Source organism: Miniopterus natalensis, chromosome 17 (genome assembly GCF_054644295.1).
Source record: "Miniopterus natalensis isolate mMinNat1 chromosome 17, mMinNat1.hap1, whole genome shotgun sequence".
NCBI classification, from domain to species: Eukaryota; Metazoa; Chordata; class Mammalia; order Chiroptera; family Miniopteridae; genus Miniopterus; species Miniopterus natalensis.
The window spans coordinates 16575005-16591158 of NC_142097.1; the positions used below are offsets into that span (position 1 = coordinate 16575005).

Consider the following 16154-nt stretch of genomic DNA (forward strand, 5'->3'; position numbering starts at 1 on the left):
CCACCACCCTTCGGTGCAGGATCTGGCACTCTAACCACTGAGCATGCCGGCCAGGGCACAGCATTCCATATTTTTATTCACAGAGCCCTTTGTGGCTCACGAGGCCCTATAATATGAGAGCTGGCAGGGCCGTTAGATACTTATTCTATTTTACTGCTGGGGAAATGGAGGCCCAGGTTGGGGAAGTGATTTGCACAGAGGAACCTAGCCTTTTAGGGGACCAGGACCAGCTAGTTCCCTCAGGCTTTTGCACACTACCCTATCCATGGTATCTCAATCTGGCAAGAAGACCCCAACCCTGGAAATGCCCTGGCTTATCCACTACCCCAACCCAGCATGGTGGGGGAGATAGCTGCCCTGGCAGCTCAGGAAGCAGTGGGCTCTCTGTCCCTGGAGGAATGCCCATGGATGGTAGACAGCCCAGAGCATTGGAGGAGTCACGCCTCAGAGCAGTTGGGCCAGTTGCTCTCCAAGCCCAACATCCCGAGTGCTAACCCTGCCCCATGTTTGCTGTGTGACCTGGGACTCAGTTTCTGCCTGCATAAATGAGGGAGGGATGAGATGCTCACAAAGGCTACAAGGACTCAGATTCTAGGCTCAACCACTTCCTTGCTGGGAGCCTGGCCAAGAGGAGATGCCCCCATTCATACCTGCACTGCGGATTTGACTGGACTGCCAGGGGCTGCCCAAGAGAGGGTAGTCAGGGGGTGTGATGGGAGGTGGTACATGGCAGGGGAAGGAAGGATAGTTTCGGGTCACGGGACCCACCAGCTTATGCCACAGACACTCTTCATCAGCTGCCAGTTGGGGCTGTACTGGGACACTGCCAAGGGCAGGCTGCCTAATCTTCTTCCTGCAGGACCCGCCCCTGCCCACCCCTACCCACCTCTGCTGGCCAAGGGCCAGGTGTTGGGAAGCAGAGTCTTCCTAGTGCACTGCTGGGGCAAAATCCCAGCTTGGAAACTGTGTGCCCCGAATCCACCCTTCACTGTGCCTAGCACCAAGGGTCAGCATTTGTGTACAGAGATGTAAGAAGAGAGAAATGCCTCAGGCTGGATCCTTGCCCTTACATGCAAGCTGCACATCCACTGAGGCCCCATCAGGAGGTCAAAAGAAGGAGCTATTGTCACTCACTGGGCCAGACAAGGATGGCTCCCCAGAGGGGGGATAGGAGCTAGGCCCGGTAAGATGGGGAGGGTTTGAATGGACAAAGTAGCGAGCAAATGGGCCAGAATGGGGAAGAGAAGATCCCTTTGAGTATATCTCTGTGCCCACCCCAACAACTGTCCCTCCAAGACACGATCAGGACTTCCTTCCCCATCGCCCCGAGATACAGGGCTCCAGCACAAGTACCCTCAGATGGTGGTGGCCAGGCTGGTGGGAGATAATCAGGAGCCCCCAAGAGTTACAGCTGAGGGCCAGTGGGAGCAGTGGACAGAGCTGAGCTGTGGAGCTGCCCAGCTCTGGGTTCTGCTCCCAGGCTTGCCACTCATTAGCTGTGTTACCTTGGACACATTAATTAACCATTCTGGGCCTCAGTGTCTGTATCTCTGGGGAAAATGACACAAACCTCCCTGGAGTAAGGGGAGAATAAGAGATGACGTGTGAGCCCTAACTAGTTTGGCTCAGTGGTTAGAGCATCAGCCTGTGGACTGAAGGGTCCCGGGTTCGATTCCAGCCAAGGGCACGTATCTCGGTTGCAGGCTTGATGCCAGGCCCTGGTTGGGGTGCATGTGGGAGGCAACCAATCGATGTGTCTCTCTCACATTGATGTTTTTCTCTCTCTCTCTCTCTCTCTCTCCCCCCCCCCTTCTACCCTCTCTGAAAAGCAATGGAAAAAATATCCTCAGGTGAGGATTAAAAAAATAAAAAATAAATTTATAAAAAGAGATGACATGCGAGGGTGCTCAATGCATGGTTGACACACAGTTAGCACTGAGTGTTAGCAACTGTTACCAGCCCCAGCTGCCTGGCTCCAGACCACAGGAATGTGTCCATTCTGGCTCTGCTCTACCTTCTAGGTAAACTTGGAGCGGCCACATCCCAGGTCTGGGTCTCAGTTTCCCTATTTGTCATATGGGCCTTATATTATTGCCTTCCCTGTTAATACAGGTAGTCAGACAGCAGCAAACCTACCTCAGATGTAGGGACACTGTAGGGTTAATTATTTCAGTAGCCCATGGAATTAGAAGCCTCTAGAACTGGACCTGACCTAGGGCTTCAGGGATCCTATTTGGCCTGCAAGACTCCAGCCGGGGCCCCTTAGTTCAGCAAGTTGGCCTGGCCCAGTGAAGCTGTCACTGTGGAGACCAGGCTCTGGCTCTGGGGAACTCAAGCGCTCTCACTCCCAGGGCCCCTCTTCCCTCCTTTGGGCTCTGAGATAATGGGGGTGTGCAGGAGCCAGGCCCTTCCTAATCCCCTATTAAAACTTCAAAGGGGCCAAGGAACCTCCAGAATAAACTCATTAATGTTTATAGGCTAATAAATGGATCCCATTAAATTCTCATTCTCCCTATGCTGGGCCAGCTTAACCTCCAGAACCCAAAGGGGTAGGCTCCTTGCCCACTGTAGTCCCCAGGCTCCCCCTGTACCCACCTGCTGTCATGCTGCTCCCACTCCCACCCCAGAGCTTGTGCTGCCACAAGGAGGGAATCAAGTCTGACATCTCAGAACTCGGCTCTGTCCTGTGTCTTCCAAGGGGCCAGCAGCTAAGGCCCGGAAGGGGAATACCTGGCACCTCTGCAGGGGCTGCCCTTGCAGGGGATGGGGTGGAGCTGGCAGATGAGAGCACACGCCTGTCTAGATGGCCCTCGCCAAACCGAAGATGTCCTCAGTCCTCAGATGAAGAAAAAGAGGCTCAGCGGGCACATCCCCCTGCCCAGGTCAGATGGCTCAGTGGGCACAGCCCCCTGCCCTCGTCAGACAGACTCAGGATCGGAAGCTGAGGTTTTCTGGCTGGATAGTACAAAAAGACCTGCAGAAAAACAGCACCACAGGGACAGCCCAGTTGGCCCTGAGATGGTATCTGGAGTCGTAAACTGTTGCCTGGTGCAGCAGTTCCCCCAGGCAAGGACCCTGACCCCTCATCATTGCCTCCACACAGACCAATTGCGGCTTCACAGTGCTGTGATCCTTGGCAGCCTCCTGGGCCTCACTGAGCATCAGTTTCCCCATCTACAAGACAATGACAGTAACACCTACCTAGCTGGATGCTCGGAAGAAGAGTCCCCCCAGTCATTTTTTGGCTTACCCTAAACATTGACTAGACACCCCTCCCCCCATGCCAATCTGAGTCTGTCAGGGGTGGAATACATGGGCTCTTATCTCTACATTTACCCAGCTGGGCCTGGGGTAGAGGGGGCAGAGCCGGAGGCCTTCCCTGGGAGGCCCAGGCTGGGGCTGGGAGGGAGGGGCCTCCAATCCCAAGAGGGGCAAGAGGGGGGTGGCACGGGCCAGGAGGCAGGAGAGGGAGCGAATCCACCGGGGAAGCATCCTGAATGGCTCATTAGTGCCGATGAAAGCCTTTTTTCATTTCGTCTAAATACTTTAAACAGGGCTCCCTCCGATGTCTATTTGCATAGCTTAAGAGCTAATGCAGGGGGAGGGCCCGAGCGGCTGCAGGGCCACTCCAGGGCTGGGGGCTGCGAGGAAGCTCAGGCCTCCTCTCCCGAGAAGATAGAGAGGGGGGAGTGGTGTTTCCCAGACCCAGCCCTCTTGGATGCTGCAGCCCTGGATTGGCGGAGGGGGGTGGGAATGGGAAGGGAGTGCATTGTGTTCAGGCACTAGGTGACTGGGCAGTTAGGGATCATCATGGGGACTACCTTGCTGTAAGCCAAGACCCTGTCCCCCACAGACATGCAGGCCTTGAAGGTGGATACGGTTCGCAGGGGTGGTACAGTACTGTCCTCCACATCTCAGCTGCACAAGGAAAATGGTCCCCCAGAGAAGAGAGGCCTCGCCCTGGCCAGCAACCTCCTCACCCTAGAGGCCTGCCTCTCAGTGTTACCCTGGCAGGGGGCTGCCCAGCCTCATAGTACAGTACAGCCTCTCTCTCAGTGCCCCTTGAGAAACTGCTTTTTAGAGCATTCAGATTCTCATAAAACCTCTCCAAAGTGCCCATTTTACAACCAATGACATATAAACTTGCCCAGGCTCACATGATTTTTAAGTGGCAGAGCTGACATTTGAATGAACCTGGGTATGTGTGACTCTGTCCCTGCCTGTGGAGCAGTGTCGTTGGGTCTCTGGTTTGGGTCTCAGACTCAACTGTGCTTCGGGCGTGGGGTGGGTGCTCCCTGGGTTCCAGTCCAGCTCGGCTGAGGCTCAACTCAGGTCCCAGATGCCAGAGACTATGACCCCAGCTCCACTTCTAACTTGCATGAGACCTTGGACAAGTCCATTCCTCTCTCTAGGCCTTAGTTTCCTCCACTGGCTAGGATGTTCTCTGCTGGGTAGCTGCAGTCTCTTCTCCTGTGAGGCAGGCTGGTGTGGAAAGACTAGAGCTTTGGAGCCAGATCTGCACAGTTCGGATCCCAGCTCCACCACTGTGCCACTTGCCTCACCTCTCTAGGCTTCAGGTTCTTTGCTTGTAATGCAGGAATAAGATTCTCATTTCAGAGTCGTTTGGTCAATGAAATAATACAAGATGTGGGAACCGCCCGACTCAGTGTATGGCACACAATAGGTGCCTGATGAGACTGGACATCTGAGTCCCTGATATCTCCTTCTGCTGTCCCCTGCGTCACACACTCTCCCCCTGTCAGTCTCTATACCTTTGAACTCAGTCTAGCCCAGACAGAGAGAAGGGGGGTAGGGAGTGTCACAGGGCCTCAGGCTTCCATCAGAGTTAACCAGGGTGTCTGAAGATGCCCTCTACCCAGAACTGGCTTGTCTCCCTGAGATTATCTTACATCTCTGACAGTGGGTGGCACCCTCAGAGACCAAGTGGCAGCTGATTGCAGAATCAATTTGCTCTTTGATATGCTATCTCGATCCCATTTAACCAAGAGCTCAGTCCCCCCAGATAACACAATCAGTGCAATCGACAGTGACGAGAGGTGCCCATTAGCTCTGCTCCGTTGCCCAGCACCCACCTGGCAGCTGGCAGGAGGACCTGTGCCCACTATGGTCCCTTCCTGAGAAAGAGGACCCCTTTGCACTCCCTCTCCCAATGAAGGATCCCACAGGTACCTGTCCTGGGAGCCACAGGCCATGTGTCTTATTGGGCAACCCTGGAAGAGGACACTGGAGCCCCAGGGGCTAGTGAGAAAGGCTCCTCTTCCTTCTGCCATGCTAAGATCAGTCTCAGCTCACCTGGCAAAGACCATGTGACATCTGGGGGGTGGATAAAAACCGTAGCCCTGTCCCGGCATGGTACCGCCTAGACCTTCCGTCACTGACTCAGATGATAGACACAGGGCACTGGCGACCATCTGCTCCAGGGGGTCTGGGCCTGGCTGGACATCTAGTTTGGGCACTGTGCTGTCAGTGTCTGGCACAGAAGGCTAAGGCACAGATGGACTGCTCCAGTGGGCACCTCAGGAGATAGGCGTTGGTCCTGGTTTCTCAGGACTTTGAGGCACCAAATCCCCTCTAACCGCGTGGAATGGAGAGCCCTCTGACCTGTACCCACCTTCCTCGCCCCAGTTTCCTCCCTCCTCCCATCTGTCTGACACATCAGAGCTGCCATAGTCTCCTGAACAGAATGCAGGCCATCTGCCACTTCCTCAAGCCTGCCAATCCATGGGGTGGGTGTGAGCCTGTGGAATGACACCCACCACCAGGCATGCAGAGGAGCCGACCTTCTCCTTGCAAGCTATCTCGCCCTGGCTGTTTCCCTTCAAGTCTTCATGCAGCCATTTTGAGAGATGTTAGAATCAAAATAGCCTCCCAGCCACCTCAGAGCTGGCAAAATTCTAGAGGAACTGAATCTGGAGACAACATCCATTGACCTTTTCCTAGTACTGTAGTTAACGATCTGGGGAGCCTAGTGGGCCACAAGCAGAATATGTATCATCTCTCCAGCTATGTGGTTGAATAAATCAATACAATCAATAGCAGAACAACCTCAGACCAGCAATAGCAAATAAGTTTCATCTTTCATAGTCTATCTAATCCATTGGTAGTGGCTGCCTGGAAAACTGTTCCGAGAAGGATTCTGAAGTCCCACGTGGCCTCAGCAAGAAATTACCAAAATCGATTAACGATGTCTGCCATGGATGGGGGAGTGGGGGTAGCATACCAGATGACCATTCCTTCCCTGCTTTAGACCCTGCCCTAGATGGGCCCTGGCTAGTGTCACAGGAAAGATAAAGAGAATTCAGAGAGACGTATCAAATAGCGAAGGGAAGTAATAGTATCTCAGTTAATCCTAAAAAGAAACCCCATTATACAGATGAGAAAACTAAGGTTCAGAGAGTTTAGGTTATTTGCCCAAGGTCACACAGCCCCATAGTGATGTATTTGGGATTTGAAGCCACATCTGCCATACTCGAGTTTGGCTCTTCCCACTCTGTTTACATTACTGTCCTAGGACCAGAGAGAGAGAGAGAGAGAGAAGTGACTGAGAAGTGAGAGAAATGGGACAATGAGACATAATGGAACCCTAACAAAGATGTCATGTACACATGAGGGAATCTAAAATAAAATCCCAAATATATGAAGCATTTCCTGAGGCTAATGACCAGCAGTTTCACTGAGAACAAAAAATAACTATTATCTCAGACGGAACAGTCACTGTGGTCAGAAATGGCACTCTTGCTAAGGGTATCATCTCAGGTCAACTGACTGGTCACATGGCTTTGAACAAGTCACTTCCTTTCTTTGGCCTATTTCCTCATCAGCCAAATCAGGCCTTTGAGCTACATTTTTATGGCAAATATTTATTTGTCGTCCGTCTGAGGCATTAAGCATGGCTGCCTGGAGTGCTGTGTTGAGAAGGATTCTGAGGCCAAACTTGAAAACAGGAAATAGTGCAATAATTGAAAGTAATGTCCACTTCTGGTGCTGAAGGGGAAAGGATAGCTCATGTGCCATCCTTGGAGTATGTGATATCATCTCATTTCCAGCTCTAAAATTCTGTAGTTCCATGATTCTCAGTGGGGAGCATACTCCCCAAGGCTCTCTGTCCAAAGAGAAACGAACCTCCTCTTGCTTAGACAGGGTATGATGCTGCTCTCCATGGGGCGCTGGAAGAACCTCTGATGATCATTGTCATTTCAGGGCTCTCCTCAGAGACCCCAACCATGGGGGAAGGTCAGGCCCCAGGCATCAAGGAGACGGACGGGGAGTGGACAGCAGCCCCCACACCTGAGCAGCCAGAACGAGGCATCCACTTCATCACAACCGCTCCCACCCTGAAGCTGCTCAACCACCACCCACTGCTCGAGGAGTTCCTACAGGAGGGGCTGGAGACAGGCGAGGAGCTGAGGCCGGCACTGCCTTTTCAGCCTGACCCACCTACGCCACACACCCCAAGCCCCCTTCCCCGCCTGGCCAACCAGGACAGCCGCCCGGCCTTCACCAGCCCTACTCCAGCCATAGCCGCAGCACCCACTCAGCCCCAGTCCAGGGAAGGACCCTGGAGCCTGGAGCCAGAGCCCCCCATGCTTCATATCACAGCTGCCCTGCCTCCAGGGCCCAGCATGGCAGTGCCCACCACAGGCCCAGGGGAGAGGCCCGTTACTACACCCCCTAGCCGAGCATGGACTCCAACCCAAGAGGGTCCTGGAGACATGGGCAGGCCATGGGCTCCAGAGGTCATGTCCCGGACCACAGGGCTTGGGATCGAGGGGACCATCGCCACCTCCACAGCTTCAGGGGACGATGAGGAGGCCACCACCACCACCATCATCACCACCACTATCACCACAGTCCAGCCACCAGGTCAGCTACTTGCTGGCTTGCAGATCTGGAGATGGGGGAGCTGTGGGGCCCTAAATTCCTCTCTCCATCACTGTGCCAGTTTGCCTTGCCCTCCGATACCAAGGGCCAGAATGCAGGAGGCATGCGGATTGGAACCAGATAGACCTGGGTTCAAATCCTGATTGGAAGCAACTACACCAGACCCTTGGAACTTTATTTAAGCCTTTTAAGCCTCATTTGTAAAATGGCGATAAGAATACCTACCTCATTGAGCCATTGTGAGAACTGAGATAAGATTGTAAACAGTAGGTGCTCAAGAGAAGGTGGTTCCCTTCTTTCAACAAGGGAATAGACCTCCCAAGAGGTGGGCTTCACACGCACACACACACACAAACACACACGTGTACACACACACACACACACACGCACACACACACACAGGCCAGCCTTAGTTGGACCCACTTCTTCAGGGCTGGGCTTAGCCTTGTGTCTCCTCCTGCCTCTCAGGCCCTTGTAGCTGGAATTTCTCAGGCCCAGAGGGCTCTCTGGACTCCCCAGTGGCCCCCAGTTCACCCCATGACGTCGGCCTGGACTGTTTCTACTACATCTCTGTCTACCCTGGCTACGGTGTGGAAATTAAGGTGAGTGACCTGGATGTGGTAGGGGCAAAGCTGGGGCTAGTGTGTTATCTTTCCAGAAAGGTACTGCTATGGGGGGAAGTGGGAATGCTAAGAACATCAGTTGGAGTGGGGGGTTCAGGCCAAGGCTAAGCGATGGGCCTAAAACATGGTTGGATTCTGAGCCAGTGAGCAAAGAGGCTACTGCTCTCCCTCAGCGATGTCCTAGGCTGAGAGAGGCTGCAGGGTGCCTGTCCCCTTCCCCCAGCGTTTGATCAGGGGCTCAGGAGAACCTGAGGAAGGGGCACCTGCTTCATTGGACAGGGGATTGGGTGTCTGAATCTATGTAACTGAGTAGAGAGAACACAGGGCTGCTTGGCCATTCACTCATTTATTCATTCACTCATTCCTTCAGCAAATACTCCCTAAGCAGCCCTGGCCAGTTTGGCTCAGTGTTTAGAGCATCCACCCGCAGACTGAAGGGTCCTGGGTTTGATTCCAGCCAAGCGCATGTACTCCTGCTGCAGGCTCAATCCCCGGCCCAGGTCGGGGTGCATGTAGGAGGCAACCAATCGATGTGTCTCTCTCACATCGATGTTTCTCTCTCTCTCTCCCTTCCACTCTCTCCAAAAAATAAATACTCCTTGAACTGCTCCTCTGGGTCAGGTCCTATGCTGGCTCCTGGGATGCAAAGTGGGGAAGACAGACATGGCTGCACCATCAGAGAGGTGACCAGCTGGTGAGGGGGTCAGACCTACAGCCCCAGCCTCCTACCCCCACTTCCCTGGGCCACCTTATCTCTCTTAATCCCAAAACCTGAGCCTGCAGGTCCTCATGGATGTGCCACAGGCTCCTCGACCTCCACATGCCCCAAATCCAGCTCTTCGTTTTTGTTCTTTGAGCCTGCTTGCCACCTCACTCCTGTCCTTAGAGACTGACCCCTAGTCAGAAACCTGGAGTAGGGCCATCACAGTGCAATGTGGATGGCGTCCCTGGAACAAGGTGAGGTCAACTTGGCCCTTCCCTCTCCCTCTTCCCCCAGTCCCTTCAACTCACACCTAAGTTCTATCAACATGACACTCCCCAAAACTCAGGTATGCCTGCATCTCCTCTCCATCCCCACAACCACTACATGCTCCAGCCTCCAACATCCCTCCCCCAGATGATGTAGTGACCGCCTCACTGGTCACCCCACTCACGCTTGCCCTTACTATCCCTCCTACACCCACACTGCAGTTTTCTCAAATGAAACCGACCTACCCCCACACTTCCCAGGGGCCTCTGAATCATGGCCAGTCCCTTTGGGCCCATCTTGAACCACTTCTACCATTGTTTTCTACTCCCCCTTGGCACTAAACAGCTTGGCAGCTAACTGAATGGGCCGAGCCCCAGTTGTACATGCTGGTCCCTCTGCCTGGGAGAGCCATCCTAATATCCCCTCCCTTCAGACTCAACCCTGGCATAACTTTCTATGGAAATTCTCTCCTGATCCCCAAAGCCTAGGGCATCCCCCATCCTAGGTCTTAGTACTCTGCCTTCTATCAATCTGTTTATAGCTGTCCATCTCCCCAGCTAGGCCGTGAGTGCCTTGAGTAGTGCCTTTGGAGTAAGGGGCCCAGAATGGGTTCTCCATGGACTAACCGAATGAATAGACAACTAATGCAGGAAGGAAGGAATGAGGTGACAGTTGACAAATCAGTAAGGCAACTGAGGAGCACAGGGAAGGGGGCAGAAGAGTAGTCCAGGAAACGGGGCAGCACTATCTGTTCCCCACTCCCAGCCAGCTCCCTACCCACTCCAAAGTCCCTGGACCCGGGCCTAGAGCCAGCTATACCTGTCCTGGGGTAGCACCCCCAGCCCTCCCCCTGGAGATGTCAGGTCCAGGCCTCTGAGCCAGGCCCTGTGGAGGAGGGACCCTCTCCCACCACTGGTGGGCCCCTTCCCTTCTTTCTATAACTGTTTGCTCCTGCTCTACCAAGCCCTGTGCCCCTCATTCTGGGCTGACTGGGAGGGTAATTAGGAAGAGCCACCCCCCCTCAAGCCATTAGCACTCAGTGCCGCTTAATTAAGGTAATTAATGTAAAATCATCACCTAATGAGAGGTGGCACCGGCTGTGGCTCACCAGGTGGAAAGCACCAGCTGCAGTGGTGGGGAAAGGGGTAGAAGGGGGCAGATGCTAGGCTGGGTGCCCCCCTGCAGGCCTAGGGTGGCTCCACCTGCCCCTCAAGCCTACCATCCCCACTGAGGCCCACTGAGCCAGGCTGGCCTCAGTCCTGGTACTCTCCACAAAGGGGCAAGGTAAGATGTTGGCTCTGCCTGCCCCAGCCCTGGCCCAGGCACAAGCCCCACCCTAGAAGCCCACCTCCTCATGTAGGCCCTGTGTCTGTTGTCTGTTGCTGCCACGTTTTTTTCATCAGAATGCAAAAGCCGTTACCAAGCAACCTTGAGAGGAAGACCTGCCACAGCCCTGGATTGTGTCAGGAAACGTGGCAGGCAAATGCTGGCCCCACCCTCCACCTCACCACCGTGGGGCAGAGTCTTTGGGGACCTTGTGGGCCTTAATGGCCAGACACAGAGTCTGAGGCCATGGCAGGGAGGGACAGGAAGGGAAGGGACAGAATCAGCCTGGCTAAAGCAGGATTTAAAGTTGTTCCTTCAGGCCCTAGCCAGTTTGTCTCAGTGGTTAGAGCACTGAGTGGCCCAAGGACTGAAGGGTCCCAGGTTCAATTCCGGCCAAGGACTTGGGGAAAGGCTCATGGCTCAGGATAGGCAGGAGGGATAGAATCTGGGCAAGGGGATGGGAGGAATCATGGAAGGAGAGGAGCATCTTAAGGATCCACACATCACACCCCTGTGCTGGTCAGCCCGACATCATGCTGAGCCTCTGCCATGAGACTGCAGCCTTGGCTAAAGTCTGGGGCCCTAGGCAAGACCTTTTCAATTTCCTTTCCATGAGAAACAGCCTCAGGGGTTCCAGAATCCCTAACAGCCCAGCTTTGGACCACAGCCTCTTATAACCTGCTTCATCCCCTGCCCCCACCTCCCTTCAGGGATGTAACTATTTGTGCTTGCTGAGGATGAGGGTCTGAGCCACCCACAGCGAGGAGGCCAGGTCAGAGAAGTCTTGCCTGTTTCAGTGGGGTTCAGGCACAGGGCTAGGATCTTTCTTGAGAGGTCCAGAGAAGCCCCTTTATGATGGGTGGGCACAAGCCCATACAGGTCCCATCCCCTCTCCAAGAAGCCAGTCTCCCCTGAGGGCTCCAGGCCTTTCTGGGCCTGGAACATGCTTCTGACTGTGCTTGGCATTTCAAGAGCCTTCCCACTGCCAGCCTCCATACTGGCTTGGCTGCTCCCTGTACCATCTGGAGCCTGAGCACAGCTGCCCACTGTCCCTGCCCTAGTGCCCCAGGTGGCTCCATTGGAACACACTTCTCCCATGTCAGGCCAGCTGCCAGTTTAATAGCCAAAGCACCCTGTCCTTCTGGGACAGATCAAGACCAATCCCAGTGCGGACACCAGGAATACGGTGGTGGGTCAGTGAGGTGAGATTTCTGGCAACCTCCTCCTTTCTGGTTCCTGGAAGGCACATCTGAGGGGGGCCACAGGGGTACAGGCAGCTCTAGCCCCATGGATTTAGGCCCCTGTCCCCATCCCTAAAGCAGGCCCTACCACATAAGGATCTGTGAAAGACCATCAGTTCACACAGAGCAGAGAGCTGTCATGTAGGACTAAAGTTCCAGTCCTGGCTCTGCAGCCCACCTCTTGGTGACTGGGCTAAGCCCCTGGCCTTCTCTGGGCCTCAGTTTCCCCTCTGTAAAAGGAGATTGAAATAGATGCAGAAGGCCCCTCCCAGCCAGTCACTCTGAGGGTGGCTCCTTTTCTTGGTTCATAAAGTTCCCTCATGGGCCAGACTGGGCAGTGGTACCTCAGGCCCTTGACCTTGTTTCCTGCTTCCTAGCAGCTGCAGAACCTGGGCAGGGAGAGGGTGGGGTGGGTCCACAGCCAGCTATCATCATGGAAAATGCCACAGTTTTACCAGAGTAGGGCCCCGGTCTTCTCAAGAAAGCGAAAGAGGACTGTTAATGCTGTGCCCACTCCATGCTGAGCCCCTTACAGACAGGATCTAACTTAGTCCTTACAACCCTATGAAGTGGATAGGATTATCCTATTTAACAGATGAAACTGGGGTTAAGAGAAGTCATGTGACTTGCCCAAGGACCTTTCAATTTGTCAGTGATGGAGCTTGGATTTGATCCCAGGACTTAAGAGCCCCAGTTCTTTCCCTGGACCAGGAGATTGGCCTGGGGGTGGCAAATCTAAAGAGGGAGTTCAGGTGGTAACAGTTGGGGTGCTCCACCTCTGACCCCTTTTCCCAGCCCAGCCCTTCCTGCTCCTGTAGGACACCCACGTGGATTTCTCCCAGTTGGTGGGAGGGGGCTGGGTTGCTGTGCATGAAGACAAAGCCCTGGACCAGGAATCAGGAGTACCGGCCTGGAGTCCTGGCTTTGCCTTGGAATTACTGTGTGACCCAAGGAGGAGCTCTCAACTTCTCTGATTACAAGTTTCCCTTGTCTGCAGAGTTGAAGTAAACACAGCCTCCTGCTTCCCTTATTGAGATTTTGTGAGATCTGAAAGGATAATGGGTGTGAAAGAGCTCTGAAAACTACAAATGGTCTCTTGGGGAAAATGTGATTATACTACTATTGGAATGAAGCACACGTGACTATGAGGGAAGGCACATCTGTGAGGACACACTGTTGCCAGGACATGTGTTCGAGGGAGCTGTGTGCATGCAAGTGGGCCTGTATCAGAGTACACGTATGTGTTGGTGACCAGGAGAGTGTAATGGAGCAGGGACTGTGGTCACCTCTAGGGGGTGTGGGGCTCAGGTGCTAGGAGTGGGGCTCACATACAAGTCATCCTCGAGCTGATCTACCTGTGCGGGGTTGTACTAGAGCAATCATGTGCAAAGACTTGTGGCACCGTCCCGCCTGTGAGTCACACCATTTTTTTTTTTAAATATATCCTTATTGATCTCAGAGAGAGGAAAGGAGAGGGAGATAGAGAGATAAAAACATCAATGATGAGAGTCATTGATCGAGCCCGCAACCGGGGCATGTGCCCTGACCGGGAATCAAACCCCCGATTGCTTGGATCCCAGGTCCACGCCCAACCGCTGAGCCACGCCTAGCCGGGCAAGTCACACCATTAAGGCATGTTCCGGAGACCCAGCTGGCAGCTTCCATGGGGACAGACAGGGCAGTCAGGCTAATGGTCTGGGGTTGGCAGAGGGCAACCTGAATCTTCCCACATCCCATTCAGGAAAGAGTCCCCTCAAAGTGGCTCTATTTCCTTCCTTGAACTGACCCTACGGGAATTGTTCTCATCTCCTTCTGCTCCTGTCTTCCCCCTGCCTGGCCCCCAGCTCCCCTCTTGTCACTGGCTAGAGGTGTGGGAAGACAGCCCGTATGAGCAGAACTGACATTTCAATCTGTCTCCCAAGTTCTTCAGATGCCTGCAAATTGCATCAAGACTTCATCACCAGTCTTGTCCAACACCCAGCCCTGTCTGGCCCCTGTCAGGCCTGGCCCTTAAACAAGCGACAAATTACATTCCAGCTACTGCAGCAGGCCTGCAAATGGGTGTCTGAAACCTAAGGGACCAGAGAGTATCTGGCCAAGAACAGGGAGCCTTCTGGACGTGATCCCCAGGCAACCCGGGCCCACTCAATTCCGTGCACTCATCACAACCCTTACCACCAGGCTGGGCTAGGAGCCAGGCCACCTTAAGGGGGCATTGCCTTCCCCAGATCAGAGGGAGCCAGAGGCCTCAGCTCCTCAATGGCAGGTGGGAATGTAAATCTCAGCATCTTGGAAAAAGCCAAGTCAGGCCAAGATCCAACACCCTGCTACACCTGGCAGGCCTGGGGCCTGGGAACAAAGATGTCTGGAAGCCTATCTGTAGGTGACAGCCCCATGAGTTTGGAAGGAAAGGAGCTGCCTTTGCCTCCAGCAAAGCAAGACACTGCTACTTAACACCTGTGTGTGACCTTTTGCAACTTCCTTAACCTCTCTGTTTACTTATGGAGATTTTACCACCTACCTGTTACAACTGTGGTGAGGCTGAAATATTATCCATAAATAGTACAGGGCTTGACATGTTTTGGGTGCTCTGTAAGTGGTAATTGTTGTTGCAATGCTGCTGCTGCTGCTAGCAAAGCAGCTGGGTCAGGAGCTGGAAGCTAGAGGTCAAAGGGATGTTTATGGGAACTAGGAAAAAATGCTAATTCATTTCTACTTCTCTGCCTTTATTTCCTTAGTCATCTCCCAATAGAGATGTCCTCCCTTCCTCCTCCTTCCAGTCCGGCCCCCATAAGGGGCTCTCAGACCCTCTGCTCTGCGGTTTCCCTCTGCCTGCACCTCCCCCACTTCCCCCTGGAGGATTCCTGCTGCACGCATTCAGTGCCACTTAAGGCAGAATTATATGCTGCCTGGCATCTCTCGATAATTACAGATTCCACGTGTGTGAGTCTTGTTTGCCCAACTCTAGAATCACAGAATCTCCAAGTTTGAAGGGGCCTCATCCAGCCTCCGCCTGCTGCAGGAATTCCCTGAGGAATGTCACCAGCAGATGGTCAGGCAGCCTCCACCCAAATGTGCCCTGGTGGAGAGCTCCTCACGGAGAGGAAGCATTTCTGCCCCAGCACGCTCTCTTGAGCTTTCTCTTCAGCACCAGAGACCCACCAGGTCTTTTCTCCCAGTCAGGGGTCCTCAGGGCACCTGTTCTCAGCACCCATAGTCTGAGGGGCCCAAAGCCTAGTATGGCCGTTTCCTTGGACATGGCTGTGTTCAGCCTCCTCTGGTTTCTCAGTTCACAGGAATCTGGTGAGGACTGTACCTCCAGCAGCCCACACATCTCTCCACACATCTTTATTGAGACTGCCAGTGAAGAAGTCTTTGTGACTCTGCCCTACCCGGTTTTGCTCAGTGGTTAGAGAATTGCCCTTGGACTGAAGGGTCCCAGGTTCAATTCCAGCCAAGTGCCATACCTCAGTTGCAGGCTCACCCCTGGCCCCGGTCGGGGTGTGTGCGGGAGGCAAACAATCGATGTGTCTCTCTCACATCGATGTTTCTCTCTCTCTCTCTCTCTCTCTCTCTGAAAAAGCAATGGAAAAAAAATATCCTTGAGTGAGAATAAATAAATAAATAAATAAATAAATAAATAAATAAATAAATAAGAAGGCATGTGACCCAAAATACCACCCAGGGCTTTAACAGAGAGATGGGTAGAGGACAGGTGGGGAGAGCTTGGGAGGCAGAGGATGATGGCGCTGAGATCTGAAAGGATGACCAGCTGCACCAGGGGAGGAAGCAGGGGAGGCAACCCTGTGCAGGGTCCTGCACAGGCAAATACCCAGAGGGTGGGACTGAGGCTAAGCCTGTGGCTACAGCACAGGTGTATGAGGCTGGCAAAGCCACTGGGCCAACTGTGAACTGGGAAGTTCGGACCTTGTCCTCTGGGCAATCTGAAGTCACCGACAGAGTCTGGGTGGGAGAGAGACATGATCTGATCTGAGACAGCTGGAATCTGGGAGATGAGTTGGGGATGGGAGGCGTGAAGGCCATTCTCCAGGTGAGAAACAACAGGCAGGGGAGATCTGAGCCAAGGCAGCT

At 53.7% G+C, this 16154-nt stretch overlaps 1 protein-coding gene across 1 annotated transcript in view; it reads left to right on the plus strand.

Moving 5' to 3' along the window:
• The window catches only part of SEZ6 (seizure related 6 homolog), a 53252-nt gene that overhangs the window by 23562 nt on the left and 13536 nt on the right, over nucleotides 1–16154 (plus strand). Inside the window, exons 3-4 of the mRNA XM_087826484.1 lie at nucleotides 7222–7884; nucleotides 8371–8504. Of these exons, the coding sequence (XP_087682610.1) occupies nucleotides 7222–7884; nucleotides 8371–8504 (797 nt within the window). The remainder of the gene's footprint in view (nucleotides 1–7221; nucleotides 7885–8370; nucleotides 8505–16154) is intronic.